General features: G+C 35.3%; 3 protein-coding genes across 3 annotated transcripts in view; 2 read left to right on the top strand and 1 right to left on the bottom strand.

The window, feature by feature from the left end:
* LOC133188625 (glycerophosphodiester phosphodiesterase domain-containing protein 5-like) overlaps positions 1 to 2,654 on the bottom strand; it is a 25,611-nt gene extending 22,957 nt beyond the window's left edge. The window contains exons 1-3 of the mRNA XM_061324123.1: positions 2,505 to 2,654; positions 532 to 635; positions 39 to 132 (exon numbers count right to left, since the gene is read on the bottom strand). Of these exons, the coding sequence (XP_061180107.1) occupies positions 39 to 132; positions 532 to 635; positions 2,505 to 2,621 (315 nt within the window). The 5' untranslated portion in view covers positions 2,622 to 2,654. The remainder of the gene's footprint in view (positions 1 to 38; positions 133 to 531; positions 636 to 2,504) is intronic.
* A 7,822-nt stretch (positions 2,655 to 10,476) lies between these two features.
* LOC133188624 (PR domain zinc finger protein 15-like) lies at positions 10,477 to 14,550 on the top strand. Its single transcript, XM_061324122.1, has 2 exons — positions 10,477 to 10,767; positions 11,905 to 14,550. The coding sequence occupies exon 2, from the start codon at positions 11,917 to 11,919 to the stop codon at positions 14,335 to 14,337; it is 2,421 nt and encodes an 806-aa protein (XP_061180106.1). The 5' UTR covers positions 10,477 to 10,767; positions 11,905 to 11,916; the 3' UTR covers positions 14,338 to 14,550.
* A 2,019-nt stretch (positions 14,551 to 16,569) lies between these two features.
* On the top strand, positions 16,570 to 18,739 carry LOC133188626 (CAP-Gly domain-containing linker protein 3-like). The gene is made up of 6 exons (XM_061324124.1): positions 16,570 to 16,640; positions 16,978 to 17,156; positions 17,250 to 17,358; positions 17,897 to 17,961; positions 18,138 to 18,212; positions 18,321 to 18,739. The coding sequence occupies exons 2-6, from the start codon at positions 17,015 to 17,017 to the stop codon at positions 18,629 to 18,631; spliced, it is 702 nt and encodes a 233-aa protein (XP_061180108.1). The 5' UTR covers positions 16,570 to 16,640; positions 16,978 to 17,014; the 3' UTR covers positions 18,632 to 18,739.
* Positions 18,740 to 23,524: the final 4,785 nt, after the last annotated feature.

A 23,524-nucleotide genomic window follows, 5' to 3' on the forward strand; every position in this document is an offset into this window, starting at 1 on the left:
TCAAATTTTTTTAACCCTCAGAAAAATAATTCACTCACCATTAAAATAAATAAATACATAAATACAACACAGACAATAACAAGGAATATTGTGTAGACTGGAAGCCATTTGTTGGACTGTGGGTAAAAAAACCTACAACAAACAAAATGAAAATGACTATGTACAATGTCTTTGTATATCTGGGTTTATCTGAAAAAAGTACCAGTACTCCACATATATTTCTACAAATCAATTAAGAGGAATGGTGAACTACCGTTACATATTGCCCCATATATTGTACTAGGTATATTGTACTATATGGAATATATAATGATACAAAGGGGTATCCATTCATAAGAACTATTGATCTGCTTATTAACCTAAAGGTGTTTGTTTCTTGTTTTAGCAAGTGGATATAAGAGTTACCGCCATATGTCTTTAAATATCTGTACTATTTTTTGCTAACTATTTAAAGTATAAGGCTGATAATTTCGGAAAGAAAATAGACCACAGACCTACAGATAATTACTTATGCACTAACGTTTCACTTACCAATTCAGATCATTGAAGTCATTTTTCATCATAGCGATGGAATACAGCATAAATATACTGAACAGGAATGTCAGCGTCAACAGAAAGAAGGTACACAGGTCCCTCTGAAATCAGAAAATACCTGGTAAGCATAATTTTGCCCAATTTAAATTGTGCCCCAGAGTTGAGCATTAAAGATACTGAAGTTGTTATCATAATATAGTCCATTTTAAAGTTGCTTACTGAAGATGATAGTGTAAAAGTGAAATTTTCTTCATAAAATGGTACAGAAATGTTTTGCATTTAACATTTTACATGTTTATCCACTAGTATAACGTTAACTTGTCATGTTTCATCTAAAACATGAAAAAAAAAAATTCATATATATATTTATCATGTCAGAAAAACAGAAGTTTGTAAATTCTGTACATGTACTATATGATAGTCATACATTGAAGATCCTAATCTTCTTTGCAGCTAAGGCCAAAATAAAAAATAGGTTTGTTTCCCCTAACGCGACCGACCCACTTAAATCGTGCCGACTGAAAAGTTTTTTTAATAAGATTATTCAAATATTTATTTTTATTGTTTATCAACTCTATAAAACACAATTTCATCAAAATTCGTTTTTTATCAGAACGGCGGCTTTTGTTTTACTCTCATTTAGCGCCCACAACATGTGGCCACAGAGGGTTATATATCTAGTGTTATAAACAATGGCGATGTATCAATCTTAATATGCATCTTTAACTTATTAGAATCCTATGCTCTGGAAACATTTCGTGAATTAAATATACCATGACTAAGGAGTGTTAAGATGGTATTTACAAATGTGTCTTCTAAATTAACTTACGTAGTAAGCACGACAAAGCTTGCCTTATGAGCAGACGAGGGGCCCAATTTGTGTATGCATATTAATAAATTTCACTCCATTTCATTTGTTTCGATCTAAAAAAAACACTTCACGTATGATTCTATTTTTACTATATAGGACCATAGGATTTGTAAATAAATCTTTGTATAATTATTTCATCTCGATGAATATATTTCGGATGTCGTTTCTTCATTCCTTTTATTTATGGGGTAAACTTCGTAACTATAACATTAGATATATGAAACTTTAATCATTTTAGATATGGTTTGGTTGAATTAAATATTGTTTATATAGGTACTCTCTTTTCAAATAGTGTTGAAATCTTTAAAGTTGGCTTATGGTACGGCTTCCTGAGACGTCCAGTGTATTTTTGTTTTCTTTAGTTGTGCCCTTGAAAATAGGTTGTTTCTTTGCTTTAAAGTACCTTTAAAAATTTCTGGGTCGACAACATTTGGACACCTGCCTGGTGGAGGGCTCCTAATTTAGACTTTTTCTCGGCACTTATGGCTATTGATCACAAAGCATCAGTAAGGGATCTTTATCGTGCCAACATCTAAATGTATACTGTGACACTGCATGGTCCTACGTTTTTTACGGTCTCATTTGACTGGCTAGTTTCCACGCCCCACGTCGGGACCTGTGACTTAATTAGAATAAGCTCCTGAATTACGTCGCGACTTCAAAACGAATCACTAGAATTTACTTCGCCACGCAAGGCCCTTGACATTTTATCTGTGTAAGCACTCGAAGATGATAGTAGGTTTGAAAACAAATATACTCGGATGGCCGATGGTTGAGTATTTGCGAATCTTGTCTTTTTGTAAAAATTCAATTTCAATAAATTTACGGTGGCCTGAGATATTTCACAAGTTCAAATGAATATTTTGTGAATTAATTTACCATACATGTTGCTTTTTAAATTTCATCTGTATGATATTCGGGTTAAATATCGGTTTCTTTTGTTCTTTCTTATTTATAGAGATATTATTCAATTTTCAGAATGTATTTTCAAAACTGCTGTCAGAAAAAAAAAAATAATTTACCTACCTACCTACTCAACTTGAAATTTTAGGGGCGGGTTAGGGGAAACAAAGATATTTTTAATGATGGCCTAACTGACCTTTCTGCTGTCTCGGGTGGATTGTTTGTAGCGGTGCCATCGACAACCCAGACTACCGGTCAAGCACACCAAGCAGTACCGGTGCTGGTAGTCTTGTAGTTTCACGTGGGACACCATGTCGCCTCAGAAATTAGCCGCCTGTTCATAGCCATGGCCTGTAAGAACATACATTTCAATTATGTCTTCAAAATTCACAAAAAGTTTAGACTTTTATATAATGTGTTGACGACAATTAAACAATGAAATAATGTACTAAGCTTAACCTACTGGTGATCACAGAAAACCCTGTAATGTTTTAAATAAAGTGAAATTAAGTAAAGTCCATAAAATTTATCCTTTTTTCAGTGCTAACACTTGCTCTAAATAAATGTAAAATGTACAGCATATATGGCTATAAATATATATATAAAGTAATTTGAACTTTATATAAATCTCTTGGTGAAAATATGCAACTCTCTCTTTATTAAAATATGAAATAAAATATGAATCATTTATCACAGATATCTTGATAAAATTAAAATTTTCTTCTTTTCATCAAGGGCAGATAACTCTTCAAAAACGTTTAAGGGGAAGAAGGACCTTTAGCTGAAAAAATACTTGTCATTCAATTTTTTTCATATTTTGTATATTTCTAATTAAGTATGTCCCACATATCTTAAAGCAGTTATATCATTAGGTTTCTGACCTTATTTTAGAGATATTGATTGACAAATATGATTCCCTACAGTATCTTAGTGGAGTTTTAATTCTCCATGTTTCCAGGCTCATTACTCTGTCCATAATTGTATTTTTAAAGCATATATAAAAAATATGTAAGTGAACATGTATCTTTTAAAATATTTCAGAGTATGAATTGGGTTTAAAATTCGAAAAGGCAAGTTTCATCTATCACACTGCATCTGGATAGGGAAAATTACGAACTTTTTAAGACAACTTAAACAACAAAAAACGTAATTTACAAAAAATCCTATCATTCAATATTTTTAAATTTACGTTCAAATGCAAGTCCTTCAAATTATTGATTAACTGTAAAAATTTCGAATGGTGAAGCTGACCTTAATATTGCACAGGACATCGTTAAAGACGACATAAGCAGGACAAACACTTGTCATGTTTACATTTCTCGAGTACGGGAAAAACCAACTATGACGTCACACGTAAGCTAAATAAGCCAATTAAGATATACCTACATAAGATTTCCGTCATCAGCCATGCAAAAATAATTTTTGTGTTCCCCGTTTCTCAAAATACTTCATTCTATACTGATTATGACCTGTTTTTACATAATAACACCGCCCTTGTATTCACCGAGTATGATCTTGCTGTACTAGCAGATCGTGTATGACGTCACCGACTTGTGGGACGCGCAGTGTAAAGAAACAGAGGAGTGGATCAATCTTTTTTCATAATTTGTTAATGTTTACAAGAATGTTAAACTTTTTATTTTTTTAATATAAGATGGTAATTAAAGAAAAAAAAAATTGTCAAAAATTTATACAAGAACTGGTGCTTTACACGTTTTGCACTTATATAAATGGAGACTATGACGTAGTTTAACAAAGTCATGTGACCATGTGTCCTTCATCCCCATAAGGTGCAAAATGGCCAGCTTCTTTTATGCTATCAGTCATGTGAATTTGATTCATTTCACTTTCATTGTTATCTAGCAATGCATATTTATCTACTTTAAAATGATTCAAAATTGTTCAATATCCCTGCATTATACATTGAATACCTTAATCACAAGTCTTAATATAACAGATTGATGACTGCCTCTGAAATTATGTAGACAATTTTTGTTTTCACTTTTCTTTTACGAGTTTCTATATCAGAAAAAAATGGACCCTTGTTATCATTAGCCTATTTAACAACACCTGGAAAACACTGTTATGTCCATATTTTGGCAGTTGATATGATTTGATACATCACGTGAGGTGTATTGCAGTTTAATTCATAGGAAATATACCCCCTAATTCATTTATTGCAAAACATATCTAATTGTATCCCTTTTCCATGAGAGAGAACAATCTAAACATTTAAATTCAGAGTCATATAACAGGTTGGGACCACTCGCCCAAACAGGATATAATTGCCCATTTAGGATATAATATCCCAAATGGGATATAAATTTACAGTGCAAAAAATGAAAATTTTTATTTTGGCTATAAATATCATAAATCCACATCAAGATACTTATAAAGGAATAACTTTTGGTAAACAATTTTTTCTATATGCCCGTTGTTTAGGAGATTGATCCATCGGAAGTTCTTTAACTTCTTGGGGATCAATCTAACAAACTGTAGGGTTGCAGAAAAACTTGCTTGCCAAAAGATATTCCTTCTTAAGTATATTGATGCGGATTTATGATATTTATTGCCAAAATAATTTTTTTTCATTTTTTGCACTGTAAATTTATAGCCCATATGGGATATTATATCCCAAACGGGCAATTATATCCCATTTGGGCGAGTGGTCCCAACCTGTATAACAAGAATTCATGACTGTTACATGAACGTCAATGTGATTTTTTATCAATTTTTAATGATTTGTTCATGACAAAGACAGTAGCTAACTAGCTACTGAAAATATTGCAAACATCCACTACAGTGAATACACCAGTTTTGTTTTCAGCAAAGCATATAATTGATGTGGGGAGTGCCTGTGGTTCATAGGACTTGTGGACAGATTTAATAATGAAAATGCGCATTACTATTTCATCATTTACGGCATCTCTAATAGAATTTTAAGTTTACTGCTTAGATTTCATGTACATACAGAGTTTTTAAATTCAATTTTTGCGAAAATAGAAACGAAAGTCTCTCTCACCTTCAAATCTATCAAAAGTTGACAGGTCCTCTTCCACGACCGCCATATTTGTTCTCCAACACGTGCGCATTCGCATTACCAAGAAAATTACAGTCTTGCGCATATTGGCAATGGCGCACTCGTCAACAGCTGGTCAATAAAAGGCATCAACATGATCAACAAGCAGTACCAATTCAGAATTTCATTCACATATCCTTACAAAATAGATAGAAAATACTATCAGGAGTTTTTCATAAACTTCCTTCAGAAGAATCATCAAAGATTGTACGTTTTCAATTATATTTGTGGGCTAAGAAATTTATTTTTATTTTAGTTCTGTAGAAAAAAATCTTTTAAGCATATGGTGCAAAAGTTTCACAGAAATTTCCGTGGGGTAGACACATACCTCAGAGTGTGTATTGGGTGAAGAAGGGGGTGGGGTAAATAAGCAAAAAGAAAGGCCGGGGGCTTGTGATAGCTAGTAAACCACAGTACAGAAAGGGGGACAGACCAGATTTGGAAGAGATGACTCTACCATACATTTGCACACCCCCTATGGAAGTAGAGCACAGCAGCCACCTCCGTGCCTTTGCTTAATATAACAATCTTTAAATTAGTGAATTAACACATTTTTTTCTCAAGATTTTGTTCCTCTTCCAATGAAGTACTGATCAGAAAACCTTATACATGTACATGTATATCGTTCTGACGCATGGCGGTGCGAGAAAAACTAAGCGGGTTAAAAATGACTATATACCGTGCAGGTAAATTAAAATTGTTTATCACCGTTTATGGTCGGGTGATGTGGCTAGATAACTTCGCCTTACTGTTAAAGCTATCTATATAGTGGTGGATGTGACCAAGTATGTTTGTAGAGAATTTTACACTTGTATACCTTCTGGTCCGATAATACTCTTCTTCTTCTTCCCTTGATGGAGTAAATTCAATTTGAGTGTTAAAACTCCAGTAATTCCGTAGTGAACAGCTAAAAATCTATGTACACCGTATTAAAAGGGATAAAAATTTAAAAGTGGACAATTTAGTGGTGTAGAATATCAGACACGCTGATGGACTGTATTGCATGTCTGAAGGTGTCCACTGATGGTGAATTCCTACTCTTTTGGGGTTCTCCAGCTGTACCCGACATGGTTCCCTCCAACTTGTTGGGTGCGCCCATTTAGGAAATCCCGTACCCATTACAAATGGCAAGCCCAGCTTGTACAGAAGTCTTTGATGGGGGGGGGGGGAGGGGGATTTCGAAAAATCCAGCAATATGGTATGGAAAGCCAATATGGAAAGCCATAGGGGACCCCCAGGGCCAGGGTCTATATAATCTATAGTTTTAACCCTTGATTTCTACCCTGGCCTTCCCATGTTTGCCATAATATGGCATCTGGTCTATCCTTTATTAATTGTCTATGTTGCTAGCCAGACCCTGTACGGTACGTAATTGTTAGGTAGATTTCACAGGAGCGGTGTTTCCTGAGTCCATGCTGTGTGTGAATTTGTATGACAGTGTCATACAACTTACAATTTAAGATATTGTTTGTATGATATGATGATATATAGTCCATGATGTTGCTGAACATGATATAGAGCTGACAGGTAACTGAAGTCGACACAGGTCTATAGTTCTCTGCTTTGTCTTCGTCCCTTTTATTGTAGGTAGGCACGACATTTGCGGACTTACAGTCAGATGGTATTGTATCCTGGTTGATGGATGATTGGAACAACAGTTGAAATACTTGGACTATATCATCTGCAAACTCCAACAGCTAGTGTAATCCATACGGAACCTTGTCAGGACCTGTGGTCTTATATATATGACTTAAGGCCGGAAAGAAGTTTCTTTATTAAAATTCTGCACCAGTACTGATGTTAATGTTTCAATGTTAACCAAGAGGTTGCTTTTTTCACCCTATATAACGTAAAGTTTATAATAATCGTTGCTGCATTTATGCTTGATCAAATATGTTTTGAAAATAATACTTTATGTTCCTTAATTCCTCAATACTTTGGGGGGGGGGGGTTACATCGATTACTCTGTAATGCGCTGTCCATAATTATAGTGATCAGTGAATTACTAAAATCTGATTTATGGAGAACTCATTGTTCAGTTTACTCTATGTGAGGTTAAAGACAATTTCTTTGAAATACTATAAGATTTATGGTATTTGCTTTCAAATTTACCTTAAAAAAATCGGATATTATATTAAATGTTCGTTGATAAGCGTAAGACTGTTTTTAAATTAAATTCTCTCGTGCATAAATGCAAGTGTCTAAAATCAAAAGCAAGGTATGTGAAAGTGTTAATATTACGTTGGGGATCCTATTTAAATGGTCAGTATATTGTCAAACTTTAAGAAGGGCATTTCGAGCACTTATGACGAATCATCAATTAAATCCACAATTAACATTCCGAGAGATATATACATGTATATATTTAAAAAAATATATATGCTTACAAGCCCACCGATAAAAAAAAATGCATGAACACACAATTCCCAGCCCAGGCAAATTTCATTGGCTTCATGGATTATTAAAACATGATTGTGACACAAACCTTTTGTTTGTGTTGTCCATTCTATAGCTTAATGTTGAGCTAACTCTTCAAACAATCCATTAAGTTACCTGTAAGTGTCCATTCTTTTTGGAAAACTGTCCATTCTTTTAAGAATGGACAGTTTTTTGTTTTTTGTTGTTTTTTTTTTCAAAAGGAATGGACAGCTAAAACAAACAGAATGGGGAGTTACAGGTAAACTTTGGAATGTGTTCAAGAGGGAAACAAAAACAAATACATTCAATACTTTAATTTTAATTTACATGTAAATGACAAAAAGAACGCGGAGATCAAAGTTAGTCCAGAACACAATGTCTGCATAGCATCCACTCGATTTTACTCTTTTAAATCCATGAATAATGCACATTATTTCAATACTCAAAACTTAATTTTCACAAAACTTGAATTCAAATAACACTATTTCACATTTGATTAAAATTTTGGAAAAATCATTTCCTCGAGGAGAATTCATTTTCAGATAGAAGTACGTCTAATATTAAAACCTCCATTCAGAAAACAGTTTGCACCATGAACACTACACTGCTGCAGTTAATATTTCAGTAGAAAATAAATTAAAATGAAACATTTCCAGATTTGATTTGAAAAACATTTTCAGGTCGAAGATTGGCTCATGGCTAATCCAACACTCAGAACACAATTTGCATCTCACCATTACACTGCTGCAGTTAATATATCCTCAAAAACAGAATTAAAATAAAACATTTCCAGGTTTGATTTGAATTTGATCACCTTTATCTGTCGTTGAAGTTCATTTTTGGGTCAAAATTTGGCTAATATTTCTTTTACTCTTACTTTTCTGTTTCCAGATCCAAATGTCACTAATTTTGTGCATATTTTAGTTCATTAGATTTTAAATTGAATCTGCCATATACTCTCTCCATCACAGGAAAACACGTATGCACAACGCAAACTGTAAACTGATTTTGAAGTATCGCATACTTGTATAAATCCTAGTATCCCAAATATCCACCTGTAACTGTCCATTCTTAAGACAAAGACCTTTTGTTATTTGCATCTGGAAACACAATGGCTATTCAACAAATTGTTCTGCAAACCTAGCTGAAGTGTGACTGTCCATTCCGTAAACAATGAACTTGTCACTGCATGTGTGCTAAAATGTACCTGTCATATCTGATACCAGTTTTGTACATTTTTTATTTAATTTTCAGAACAAAGGAAATCATGTATTAAGTAGGAGAAAGGCCTCAAACTGTCCATTCTGTGAGAGAAAGAACTAATCTCGAGCCTACGGCCCTCGATTAGTTCTTTCTCTTACAGAATAGAAGTTTGAGGCCTTTCTCCTTTACATAAATTTCACCAATGAAATCTCACTAGTTTTAATTTTGAGTATACTTAATCATTGAAATGGCCAATACATGCATTTCAAAATACATACAATAATAACCATTTACTTGTTTTTGTGATCTAGACCTTAACCTACTCGTTAAGTGGAAGATATTTTTTTTTTATTTTGTCATAAATAAGATTTGATATTTAGCAAGTGCATATATAACTTGTCACAATGTGAACAATAAATACTAAAGCTATTCGCGTGACCTTGACCTTTGACCAAGATTTTTTAGATGGCTATATTTGCATTCATGATATGTTTGTGTTTTTATGTATATTTTGCTGAGATCAAATCGATATCGATAATTAATAAAGCCACTAACTGCCTCGTGGTCTTGATCTTTGAACTCCTGCTTTGGATTGCTAAAACAAACACCCACACAACTGTTACTTCCTTTTTATTCTAAAATAAAGTCAAGTTTAAAGCAACTTTTTCGGGCTACAGGTGGCTTCAACATCAATTTGATCAGAATTCGAATTTTGCTCTCTTGATGTTAGCTTATTTCCATTTTAAAAAGTTGATTCCTGTGTGGTTTAAACAAATAATTATTAATACTTAAAACCCTAAACCTTTCGCTTTAGATTCACAACTGTTTCCTGTGATAAAGTATATAGAATACGTCTAGTGTTAGTTGACTCGTTCCCTTATGCCTGAGTTTATTAGGTTATGACCTTGCGCTGGATCATTCTCAGTGGCGGATTCAGGATTCTTGAAAGGAGGAGGCGACCAGTTTGGGGTCGGGGTGGGGCCCAGGGGTCACACCAAAAAAAATTTGATTTATTGAATCTTATGTACATTTTTGGGACACAAAGGGCTCTAAATTCTATTCTATCAAAATTTTGGTGTCAATTTTATCTTAAGCTTAAGTATAATGTACATATGCAAAGTTTTGTTTTCGTCATTGCAAGCTGTGCATTAAAAGCTGTATACAAGAACCAATATAGACGATGCAGGGGATAGCACAAAAATATATGGCACAATGCACAACGGCCTTTTCACATGAGATTTGTGCGTTCTATATTTCAGTGTCTGCAAACACTTATTCTAAGTAATCTAATTATCCAGGAAGTTTAACTATCATTCGAACGAAGTTAAGTACAGACGGAAGCCAAACCTATACAACACCGGCTAAATTTCCGTTTGTCCAAAGATCAATCTTTATAACGCGTCGCTGAAATATAGCTTTAAGCTAACATTCTCTATATATCCGCCTTGTGTAGAATGTCGGCTTTAACAGTTGGTCTTCTCTTTATGGTCTGAATAAGACGGTTTAAGGTAAGCCCTGATCAATCGGGCTATAAGGTGATTAGCCATTATATCTTACACTGAGAAAAGGGACAGGTACTTCTCAAACCGGCAGACGATAAGAAAAACCGCGTGCCACGTCGAGCCAATCAACAGCTGACATAGAAGCAACACGTTTTGATTGTCTGCCAAGCCTAAACTTGTATATTGGAGGTGTTTAGTAGAGCAACGTTTGACGGGACATCAGCACAGGCCAAAACTTACCGCCATCATTTGACAAGGTTAGTACTGGGAATATTTTTAATAACTTTTCAAGCTTAACGAATGGAAACAGTTAATTAGTCCCTATGTAATCCTTGTACATACTTTAAGCAATGTGAAGAGTTTAAATCTCTTAGTTAAAGTCGAATGTACCTGTAGACTCCTTATACATTCTTAACACAAAACCATGTCAGGCGTAACGCCAGACAAGAATATGTACTTCGTCGTCTACGAGCCATAAATCATTCACGCAGGCTTATTGGGGTTAAATGCAAATGCATATGACTGAAAATCACAGTCGGTAAATAGAGCTTATCTTTAATGCAATTTTAAAGGTTGGCTATTTCCTAACAATCAAAGCGCGTTTGAACGTGCTTTCATATTGGGCATTGCTTACCAGAGAAGGAGTGGTGAAATTATTTGAAATAATATCTATGTGAGGAATGTCGACTTATCCCATACATGATTACGAGCAGACGTTTAGAGTGCTTGAGTGCGCTGTGACCCCTCCGATAAGTGTATAAGCTGCTTACAAACGATTTCTGCTTGATTGGAGTCGCTGGTATAAAATAAATGTGTCAACTGGTCTTTGGGCTAGATAAGCCTTCAGGTGGTGATATTACTTAGACCCATTCACCTGTCACTAGCAACCCTCTCTTATAAATGCCAGGTAACTTTTAAAGCAAAGGAGCGGATCAAGCGAAAATCGATGCCACCGTAAAGCGTACTACACTGAAATAACTCTATAGGGCAATGAATTGTTTATGTTCAGATGTGTAATAATAAATGTTCATCTGTCTACAAAACACTGTACTGTAATGCAGCTGTCCAAATTATAGTTTATTCAACAATTAAATCTGCTATGTATTTCATTTTTTCCTAAAATTTAGACGTAAATTTATATGTAATGGTTTAATTATTACCTAGCTGTCCACTCGTCTTATCAGTAATACTACGGCTGACTTAATGGCTTCTTAGCAACACAGGTGGCTTACAGGTTTCTGAAATAACTAATAATTTGTCTTCTGAGGCCCACATTGTACTTTTTTTTTCTACGGAACCAATGTACTTCAAGTAATGAAACAAGAATTTCGGTCTTCTGATTAACATGTATATAAAATATCGTCAGCATAAATATTACTTTATCTTCTTTTCAGAAATCCTAGCAGATGGACACAGAATCGAAGATAAAGGTTGAGCCGTTAAGTCCAGGGACATTCCGAACAAATAGAGAAAACGGTTTTACTTTGCCACCAGATGGAGTTACTGACGTAGACCAACTAGAATTCAGTAGATCGTACGGTTACAGTAATGGAGACGGTGGTAATTCTATGACGTATCAGAACGTATCAATGCCGGTCTTTCCCAATATGCCGTATGCTTCATCGTACTCTTACATGAGCAAAACACGCGAGGAGACCAAAGTAGAAATTCAAAATCACTATGAAAATGATGAAACCATAGAAATGAACTCAAACACGAATTTCTCACATAAACCACCCCTAGTGGGTAAGAAATCCCACCTGCCTAAGCGCTACAAATGCGCAATGTGCGCATACCGAACTCGCTATAAATCGGATCTAAACAGGCATGTTCGTAAACATGCTATCGCCACATTTAGTTGCGACATTTGTAACATGCCTTTTAAAACTATCGGAAATGTTGAGTTTCATAAACGAAAGGAGCATGTTCACTTGGTAGAAGAACAGCCACCCAAAGAAGCGATGAAGCACTCCTGCAAAATGTGTACGTACGCCACTATGTATAGTTCGGACCTGACTCGTCACGTCCGCAAACACTACATTGCCAAGTTTCACTGCACACTGTGCAACAAACCGTTCATGACATCAGGGAGTCTAGTACACCACAAAAGATCCGCGCACGGCGTCCAGGATGTAGAGGTTGTCATGGGACTGGAAGGGGTGGAATCCGTAAAGCAAACTGGTGGAGAAATTCACAGCGATCCCGAAATGAATGATCAGAAACAATCGGACATAAACGGCAACGTAAACAACGTTGAATTTGAGGATCCTAAAGAAGACCACCAGGGCAGTGGAGCAGGAGAGAAGAATTTTTATATTGAGAACAACGAATGTGAAGAAGACTGCGATTCCGAGCCACAAGGAGGGTACAACTACGAAGATCCTGATCTGGAGCCGTCCGAAATTATGCCGATTGATAGTGACAGTAATGTTATGAGCAAAACAGAAGACCTGTCGAAAATTGGCCCAGAAGGTACTAAGCATACTTGTCCATATTGTGAAAAATCCTTTGGTCGAAAACTTGTCTTGGAATATCATCTGAAAAATGTCCACAAGATATACGGGAGAAATGGGGAGATCGGTGATTACGTGGAGGACCCAGATGACTACGACCTGGCCTTAGATATGTCTATACAGGAACTAGAAAATTCGACTTCTCCCGACCTATCCTCCAAAACCGCTAACAACAGTAATGCGACCTTCCGCCATAAATGTCCATTCTGCGCATATGCTACGAATTACAAAAGTACATACGATCGGCATGTGAGAAAGCATGAACTTGCATGTCATATCTGCAATGTCTGTAGAATGCCATTCATCACGTTTGGTCACTTGCAACGCCATATTAGAGATAACCATCCGGACCATAACCAACAGATATCCGAAAAAGAAATAACTGTTGAAAAGCATAAATGTGCTTACTGCAATTTTGAAGCAGAGAGTCTTGCACAATTGCGAATGCACACCAACTCTGTTCATAACCGCCAGATAATGCAAGAAATTCAGAGACCTCCAACTAATAGTGGGTCCAGGGTATTATCTCCAGGAAAGACTCTTGAAGAAAAAGACGAGGCAAGAGAGTGCAAAGCTGACCACGTGACCAGTTTCTCACACCATGACGCTCACGCGAGCCCAGCAGAAGATGGCGTGTCCACGCATGCTCCAAGTACCGGGCGGTACGCCAAGCTTGTATCGGACTTCGACGATTTTGCTCAGAGGCCATATGCGTGTTCTCTGTGCTTTTACAGAACAGTCGATGTTGCAGATCTTGTTAGGCATGCAGAGAATCACTTAACTGGGTGCAATCAGACACCTGTACCGGAAACAGCTCGCTTCGCCATGGAAACGCTAAACAGATCACGCGCTGCACTGGCCATGAATGCAGGTCCAAGCGCACCCTTGACTTCAACTCACAACAATAAAAGCTTTGATGCAACACAAGAGCAGATGGGCGACTCTATTCGTATAAAAAGTGAACCTCATGTAGTTCAGACAAGGAAACGACCCCAGGTAACTACTGGACAAATTATGTCACGTGCTCAGCAACGGAAACAATTCGCATTCCTAAAAAACAGAGAGACCCCTTCTGTTGATCGCATTATTCCGACATTTTCAGTGCATTATCGAAAAGACAAAACTAATGTTGCTCGACCTTATTTGTGCCTTCTCTGTAGAAAGCGCTTCCGACACTTGACAATCCTAAAGCAGCATTTCATGCAAACCCACAACGAATCAGTTCCTCTGAACAAGACGTTTGATTGCAAGCAATGTTCACGACAATTTAGTAATCCAATGGCGCTTCAAGAACACTATGAGCAAAAGCATTGATTATACAATGTGTGGCCAGGGATTTTCTTTCTTTTTTATGGGATCGGGGGCTTAGTCGGTTCATTACATTCCATATGTCTTTATTCTAATTTTATTTTTTATTGTTCTGTACTTCCATACTACAATTGATTTGCCTGTATTATTTTTTAATCACATTTTATACAGTGTACCCTGTGATATACACTTCCAAAAATAAATTCCAGTGGAACTATATTATATTGTTGTTTTCTTTATTTGAAAATATATTTTTTTTTCTTTCGAAAAGGAGATGGGCGAACATAGCGTGCAGAAAGCCTATAGCTTCAGAAATATAAAAATCATGTTCAATTTGTGAATTTAATATTTAGAGTAAAGTTCTCATTATTGAAATTTATGTAATTGTGATAAACAAAACTTTTCTGAGGAAAATTTTCTCGGCAAAATTTATTCTTTTATTAAAAAAATTAATGTGGTATTCGTGGGGTTCGAACCCTAGCAATAAAAGTCCTGAGAATCATTTTCTTTCGAGACTAGCACGCTAACCACTAGACTACACAAGTCCTGACGAACAGTGGCATTTAAATCATGTTTGTGATATGACCCTTGACTTAATGGACTTCAAGTATTTCTCGAAAAGATGCGAATGTTATGTCATAAAGGTATAGTGGGTCATTGCTCCATATTTTTGGTAAGCAAAAAATGTATATTTATATGCAAACTTTGAGGATTAACTTTCAAAACGGTGGAGCGAAGACCCACTCATATCGAAAAATAGTGTTATAGTATGCGAAAATGACTCTTTTTGCCCGCTTTAGTGTGTGTCTAATATTTCACAGGCAAATAATTTCAAACTTTGAGGGATTTTTGCAAATTGTAGAGATTTTACATAAAGTATATTTTAATGTTAGACGAAATATCAAGGAAAATTTTGATATAATAGAAATTTAATTTTTCATCTTCATGTTTGTCACACTATAGGCTTATCGCTCGTCATGTTCACCCATCTCCTTTTTATTTCAAACTAGTACCGATTCCCTCAAAATATTCGAGAATACAGTTTGCGATGATTACACGATGACCAGTTCGTGTACTTGTCCATAGAAGATCTTCTATGGACAAGTACACGAACTGGTCATCGTGAAAGGACAGAATTAGTACAATTGATTTTTATACGGACAAATGTATGAGTTATAAGCTCAAATTCAATTAATTCACTAAAGTCATACATGATGGTACATTAGAAACATATACAAAATCCTCGGAGACTTGCGTAAACTAATTATACATGTAACGTTAACATTACATATTTTATACATATGCAGGAAAACACCATGGGAACATTGAGGAGAACAGATAGCCTTCAATTTAAAATATTTAAAATAAATGAACAGTTTTCTCAAACCTTCTTGGTTTTTTGGAATTGTTCAGATTTGAATTTGACTTAAGTTCGAAGAACTTTACACATTTGATCTACAGCAGTATCTATATTATCAAACATTCTTTTCTTACATTTCTGATAAAATTGCATATTGAAAATATGTATGTGAGTTTTAATATTGTCATTATTACCACACTTATAGTAAATATCTCTCTCTCTCTCCCTCCCCTCCTCTCTCTCTCTCTCTCGCTGATAACATAGGCTTCGGAACCGGGGGGCTTAGCCCCCCCCCCCCCCACTTTTTTTGCAAAGATAGACATAATATAGGCATTGAAAATTGGGGCTTACCTTTTTTCGCTGGTTTAGCCCCCCTTTCAATTTGCTTCCGACGCCTATGGATAACGCTGTAGATTCTAAAATATTGTGAAAATTATCACTTGTTTGCCCATTATTACATTTTAAATATTTATTATCATTAATTTTCTTTAAGTTGGATACCGTTTCAGAGTAGAGGATTGGGATTTGTGTTCCAAAAGAAAAATTACGATAAACTTTGATGATAATAATATAGGTACATGTAAGATGAAAACAGAATTTAAGAAAGATTCTACCAAACGACCAACAAAGTTCGAGAGAGAAAACATGAGGCAATTGGAAAAAAAAAGAAAGATTTTTTTTATATACATCTTTTGTCTTTGAGAGAAGACATTATTAAAAGTGTTTAAAGGCAAAAATACTATTCATTTCAAAATTAGGCAATTCAACCAATAAAGCGAAACCTTATTTCGAATTCTTGGTGTTTTGTAAAATGTCCGGTACAAGGTGCCGTACTTTCAAGCATATGTCTGATCCTGATTAATCATAGATACAATGTAAACAACATGGCGGTTTCAATCAGGTGTTCGTGTAGATAATATTTACTTTTTGCATAAAAGAGACAATAACGGTAAGTATACATGTATGTTGTGAATGGATTATAAAGTGGAAAATGATATTCATGATTTACGTCACATTTTTGTTTTATTTATGGTCAGTTTGATGCTTTTTAAATGCTATGAACAATGATACTATTGTGCCCCCTGGCCAACAAAGAATGTGATCGAGATACGTTTCATAAGAGATTTAACAGAAAGACAATAAGCCATTAACAGGTAGATTCAGTGGGACTGTTTAAAATGAAATCTTTGGAAACAGCACCCGTGCGTTATCTATAGCTGATTTATATCGTCTACGTATGGTAAACAATATATCTGTTAGAATAACGCTACTTGTGCATGTTGCAGTACCGGTTCATGATCATTTTAAGGACGTGAATTGACAATGGTTTTGTACCAAAATATCAACGTTGGACAGAGGGTAGAGGTTAAGCTGGGTAACCTCGTGTTCCGAGGAGTGGTCAAGTACAAGGGGTCGGTGGTCAACAGACAAGGTGACTGGGTAGGCGTAGCACTGGAGAGGGCAGGTACTAAATATAACTTTGCTAGATTATAAATGGTACTATCTGCGTTTCAATTCTACATTGTTCTTGTCGTGATAAAATTCTTTTGACTTACAGTGGGGGAAAATGATGGTATGATATTGGGGAGAAGATACTTCCAGTGCCCCCTAAATCACGGGACATTTGTTAGAGCCAGCAACATAAGATTCATCCCTATGATCAGATGGTGAGCATTCAACCATATCAGTAAATATACTACAGTGAATAACTAAATATTCCAACAATTCAAAGTCACCACAGTTGTTCCTTTATAGCATATACAATGTATCTAAATTAATGTATTAATCAAGTTAACGAATTTGCTTTATGCACGAATTTAAAAGGAAGGGATGGTCTGAAATTCAACAAATCCAATCGTTTTGCAGTTTTCTTTTTTTCCAAATATAAATTTTGTATTTATCGTATAAACATAAAATTATGTATTTCCAAAGAAAAAAAAAAAGAAGCCCAATAGGCACCATAGTTTGATCCCCCTTTTTTATTTCCCTCTAATATTTCATTAGCTGGACCTCTTTTTCTTCTTTCTTCTCTCTTGCACATGTAACACCCCCCCCCCCAAAAAGGAAAGAAATAAGGAAAGAAAGAAAAATTTTAAAAGAAACATTGGTTTGTATTTTGACACAATTTACAGAACAGATGTACTTATATACAAAATATTGAGGACAGACTTCCTGAAAATATCTTTGTACTATTTTTACTTTCAGTTTATATAACAGATACCATAGAGTTTCCGAGAAATCTTACGTTGAGGAACCACTTTTCAGTTCAAGTAAGCGGGGAAAATTTCTCTCTTTAAAAAATTGTAACTAGATGGATAGTTATGACGTCGTATGAATTTTTTTTATTCAGTGAATATTGATGGGTATTAATAGAGGCACTATTTTTTTAAATATCACTGTCTGTTCAATGTTTATAACAATCTCTCAACTCTTTTGTCGTTGGCAGCGGTTCCCAAGGCTGACCCCGCGGTCATCTCTGGTCAATATCAGGACAAGGCGAGAAACAGCTTCGCTTTTGACGGTAAGTACACCTTATCCCAAACTGACCACATCTTATTTTGTTAAATTAGAAGATCAAATCGCCTTCCAAAATTATACGTGTGTATTTCTTCTTTTTTTTTTTTAACAGATTCTTTGTTCAGCGCAAAGCGGTTTCCACTGCGACATTCGGTCGGGAACCACATACCTGCTGCAACGATGAAGCGCGCCAAAACTGCAATGGCGTCATTTCGTTATTTAAGCAGTCCTATTCACAGTGAATATGACATTCAAGAAGACTTTATAGCCACGCCCACTATCCCTAAGACACACATGCCATACTCCGCCCTCAAAAGACAGGTGGGGCGGGGCTGGGAGGGTACTCATTATGTCCGCGAAATGAGCGTGGGGACCGGAAGGGATTCAATAAAATTTTCGGCATGGAACGATATCTCACCTTAAGGATATCCAGCAACATTTTCTTAGTATTGTTACCGAGGCTTTGGTTCCTCAGAATGATTAAAACTGCTCAAACTACGTATACAAATTCAGGAGTTTAATGTTGTACAATATACCTGCATTGTTTATGTATTTAAAATAGTATTAAACTAGTAATTTATTCTAGTCGAAAAATAGTGCCCCACATTTGGGACCAATACTATGTATACTAGTATTTGCACTTAATAGATACTGGCTCTTTTTTTGCGAGCATATATTATTCTTTTAATAATTACTTGCAAGACGATTTTCAAATTCACCTCATATTTACTATGACCACTGTGATATCTTTGTATTTTTGTATTTATTTTGCGTCTTTGTTACATGGTTTATGGGGATGTTGCTGTTAGTTTGGAATGCATGTTCCTTGAAATTCGTAATCAATAAAGAAGAATAGTTAGAGATATCGCTATAGATCTTTATGAAACGAGACTTTATACAGCTTCCAGCATTTCAGATTCACCCCCCATTTTTCAGTGTGACATGGCGTCTTTGATCTCTTCATTTGCGAAACTGATGGCAGATTCAATGGTTTTCAGACCTGTTTGGAGAGCGTGATTGATTTTCGTCTCAAGAACATCTGTAAATGATTAAAAATATTTTGTATATCTTATTCCGTGCCATACACATACAAAAACGGCGATTTTGGGGATATCTAAAACGTATACCTTTCTGAAGGGAAGAATTTACAATATTGTGTAAATTTCCAACGATATTGTTGACAGCACTCCCAAGTGACGTCACTACCTGTAAGACAATAAGATTGATTTTAGTAACAGGTACTATAGTGAATTAATTATTAATAACTAAAATGCCTAGAGGTTTCAGGAAAAAGAGACATCATTCTCTCGACGAAACCGACCTGTTTGAGTGCATTAGTTTTATGCTGAAGGTAGGAAGCTAACTTTTCGTCTGCTTTGGTAGCCCTCAAATTGTAAGTTGCCAGAAACTCAGCGATGTCCTGTCTAGCCTTCTTGATAAGTAAATCTTGCTGTTCGTGGTGTTTCGCTTTCATACAGAATAAAAAGCGTTCTTTGAACCAAAGTTGACAAAAGGAAAATGCGTCATTATTAACGACTATATCACATCACACTGTTTTTATGTAAAATTTAGGAGCAAGTGTAAATTTTCTCTGGTATTGCTTGAACTGTATTTGTATGAAAGAGAAAACCCAAATGCTAATTTTTTAACAGTTGAACCAAAAAAGTACAAATTTAAAGCTTGCCGATGAGTTGAAGTATATTTTCTGGCAATTTCAGTTCGTCTGAAGAAACCCGAAGTGCATTGAAGAGTTTCTCAGTCTGGCTTTGAATCTGTGAAATCGTGTTTATAGCTGTTTCAAATATCGATTTCGTGACATAGGGCACACTATGGGAATAGAACAATAAAATTCATATATAGACTCCTTAGTGGAACAACAATTACTGATTATGACAAATGTGCATAAAATATTGTGTACAGTATATATATCCTTAAATTTCCAACAAAGTCTGGAATATAGCGGTTGTACAAAAATTATGCGAGACGCATGAGTAGAATATTCATACCCTGTTGGCTTCTTTTCAAGTCGATCCAGATCTGCAAGAATTGAAAATGCACATAAAGTGCAGCATGCAAAATGCACATAAAGTTTCTGAGTGAAACGTCAGCGGGTTACATCTAGTATTTTGAAGTAGGTAGAGTTGCATAATGAGGAAAAGTGGAAGACACCAATACACGACAAGGTACTAGTATATGTTAAACATAAGAACTACATACATTCAAAGGCCTGGCTGATGGCGGATGGGAGGTGGTTCTCTGCGTTTTGTATTAAGATTTTGACACTGTCCAAGCCTCTCTCCAGCGCATCATTAAATTTATCCACCGCACCAGTGAGATCCGCCCCCGAAGACAGACACTGACATTGCAGGATGGCCAATCCCAACAAAGTCACCAGCAACATCTACAAAAATAATGTTATGCATTGTTTTCTTATCATCGCTTCCTATTACTTTAAATTTTTGAATTGATATTTTTAAAGTGAATAACCACATACACATATTTATGTACGTTACTATAAATCAACACACTTTCTAAAACATCACTCTCCTGACCCCAAAACCATAAGCTGAGAACAGACGTAAGTCAAAATTTTAATTCTGTATAACTTTTGAAAAGATCATGAAAAATATACCAAATTTTCATTGAGTATTTGACAAAATTGCAACTCTTCAAGCATGTTTGTTGAAATAAAATCAAGACATTCAGAATCTGAATTTTGACTTAGATCTGTTCTCAGTTTATGGTCTTGGGGCCTGGAAACATTTGCTGTATGTCTTGGGCAGATATTGCTGACATGTATGTCTGCTTCAAACATTGATACAAAGTTTCTGCAATTGAACTTAAACTTACTGTGACAACTGTACAAAGCCTTTATCTGTTGAATGAGTGAAGCAAGTACATGTATGTATAACCAGTTAGATTTTGGTTATAAAGTTATAAAAGTAATTCCTGGACTATATCCGCTGTTTAAAGGCAAACGGGGAAGAAGGAATGTTGGCGGTTAATACAGTAGCGGCGCTGTGGGGCCGTAATGCAAGGTAAACGAAAAAGGTGCCGTATTCCTTATGGTCTTCCAATATACAGTCTAAGAACTGGTAAAATCAGGTTTCCGAATTTATTGTGGATGATGGTAAATAACAATCAACATGAATTTCAACAATAGCTTACAGGTCTTAACCGAGTTGGATGTGGCCGGTAGAGCATCGGGCCTCCAAAACTCAAGAATGTATAATGGACATAGCTTTTTGTAAGATAGAGAGTAAACAATAATTGAATTATGACACTAGCTGAGTTAATTGATAGACAGGTGTGTTTCTTTGATGGAATGGACATAAAAGACATTAATTGCTAAATAATTATATAAACAAAGTTATTGATATTAGATTAACAGGTCCTGAGGCATTTACACCTTAAACGAGTATCAATTATTTTAACACGTCACTTAAAGTCAATTGGAATGTCTTCATTCTGTTTCAAAGAGAATGAGATTCAATCAACTAAATAATAGACACACAATGATAACAGATAGAGAATTTAAGAGATAAATGTCCAAATTTAGTAAAATATATTTAAAGAGTTATTTATTTCAAAAATGTTAATTTTGCTCGGTGATATATGCAGCATGCAAATGAGGTTTGCTGCAGACAGCAAACATGGGATTCTCCAAATATGGAAACCTTGCTGCTAATTTGATGCAAAGATTGTTGCAAACTTGCAGCAAACATTCTGTTCAATAAATATCTTTGAAACATTTCAGCGTGTTAGTTGCGAGCTCGCAGAAAATCTTTGCTCTGATCTTTATGATACGGAGGACTCAACCATCAAACATATTTAAAAATAATATGTTATTTGATGCCATTTTCGGAAGTCTTAACAGTTTAAATTAATAGATAGTTTTTCTATTGGACGTGTGATCTATTATATGCATTGTACGAGTACATGTATAATACTATCCAGAGAATATACAGAAGGTTTGGGTCATTTGATCCTTACACAAATCTATAAACCACAGCATCGACAATATATGACTAGCAATTCAAGCAGCTTCATAAATTATTCATGAACCAATATCAAGAGACTATGTGGAACACAAACCTCGTGTAAGGGAGGGGGTTGTCTTATGATTAATTTTCCAGCGATTATCCTACAGTCCATCTTTTTTTGGGGGGTGGGGGTGGGGGAGATGTTGAAATCTACAGTTATTTTGCTTATTTAAGGAAGATCTTAACACTGTTCATTGAAGAGTTCTAATTCTGTAGTTTTTTTTTTAAACATCCTTATTCTTTTATCAGACCAAGATAAACTTATTAAAAACATTAGTCATATGTATTTTCCTAATGTAAGTGAACGGTGATTTCCGTTTACTAATGGTTCATTGTTTTTGAACATTTTTCTTGGTCGGACTCTGAGAAATATGGCAGGTACTCTGTGTTGAAATTAAACTAATAATACTTTAATAAACAGTATGCACACCTTTACATGATACAATTTACTCAAAGTAATAAAGGCATTTTTATGAGAGTTTATAAATCTTCCTTGAAACTGAGTTATGTTTGAGAGGGAGAGAAAAATCAGGTTTCCTTCTGGTTAAAACATTTCTGAATTTATAATTTTATCATATACTCACGGTTTCAAGCAGATAGTTCGAGTTAATATCTTGGGACTAACTTGTTATCTTTAATTGGTTGAAAACTCCTTGCAGACCGTATACATTGTAAAATATCTTATCATAGTTTTACACGCGCGTCCTCGTGTCTGTATGCTTGCCGACGTGGTGCATAATCCAGATTGGTTCGAATACAGCTGAAGACAGAGAAAGATGCATTTGGAAATGTGTCAGTGATGATTCTGCAAGGTGCTACAAACAGACTTTGCGTTGGAAAGACTTTAAAAATATTTTGTGGCTTTATTGTGCGCAACACATTTTTTGACTGTTTCTCTAATATTAGGACATTGTTACATGTACTAGACTTTTATTCATACAACCTCATATATATGTACATGAAAACAGTTGTGTCATTAAACTATTAATAGCTTATATAAAAAAAACCCTGAAAAAAATAGCCAAAGTATTTTATAACGAGAATACACGTATGTGTCAGAATTAACAACTTTTATCATAAACCTATTTTTTTTCCCGCTTTGGATTCTTGCCCCCGCACTCTATGCATGCTTCCTTTCGAACTGATTAATGTCATGAACATAGGTCATTGCAGCATTATCGGACAGTTTTCACTTTTACTGTGGAATACCTTCCCGTTGATTTAACTTTTTATTTAACTCTTTTGATGATGATGAACAGTAAAGTTTAAATTC

Source organism: Saccostrea echinata, unplaced genomic scaffold (genome assembly GCF_033153115.1).
Source record: "Saccostrea echinata isolate AGI-Se365-2 ecotype Australia unplaced genomic scaffold, CSIRO_AGI_Sech_v1 ptg000016l, whole genome shotgun sequence".
Classification (NCBI taxonomy): Eukaryota; Metazoa; Mollusca; class Bivalvia; order Ostreida; family Ostreidae; genus Saccostrea; species Saccostrea echinata.

Coding starts and splice junctions, on each gene's coding strand:
- LOC133188626 (XM_061324124.1), top strand. CDS start 17,015: ATGGTTTTGTACCAAAATATCAACGTTGGACAGAGGGTAGAGGTTAAG. Junction 17,157..17,249: donor CGTAGCACTGGAGAGGGCAG/GTACTAAATATA, acceptor TTTGACTTACAG/TGGGGGAAAATGATGGTATG. Junction 17,359..17,896: donor TTCATCCCTATGATCAGATG/GTGAGCATTCAA, acceptor TTTTACTTTCAG/TTTATATAACAGATACCATA.
- LOC133188624 (XM_061324122.1), top strand. CDS start 11,917: ATGGACACAGAATCGAAGATAAAGGTTGAGCCGTTAAGTCCAGGGACA.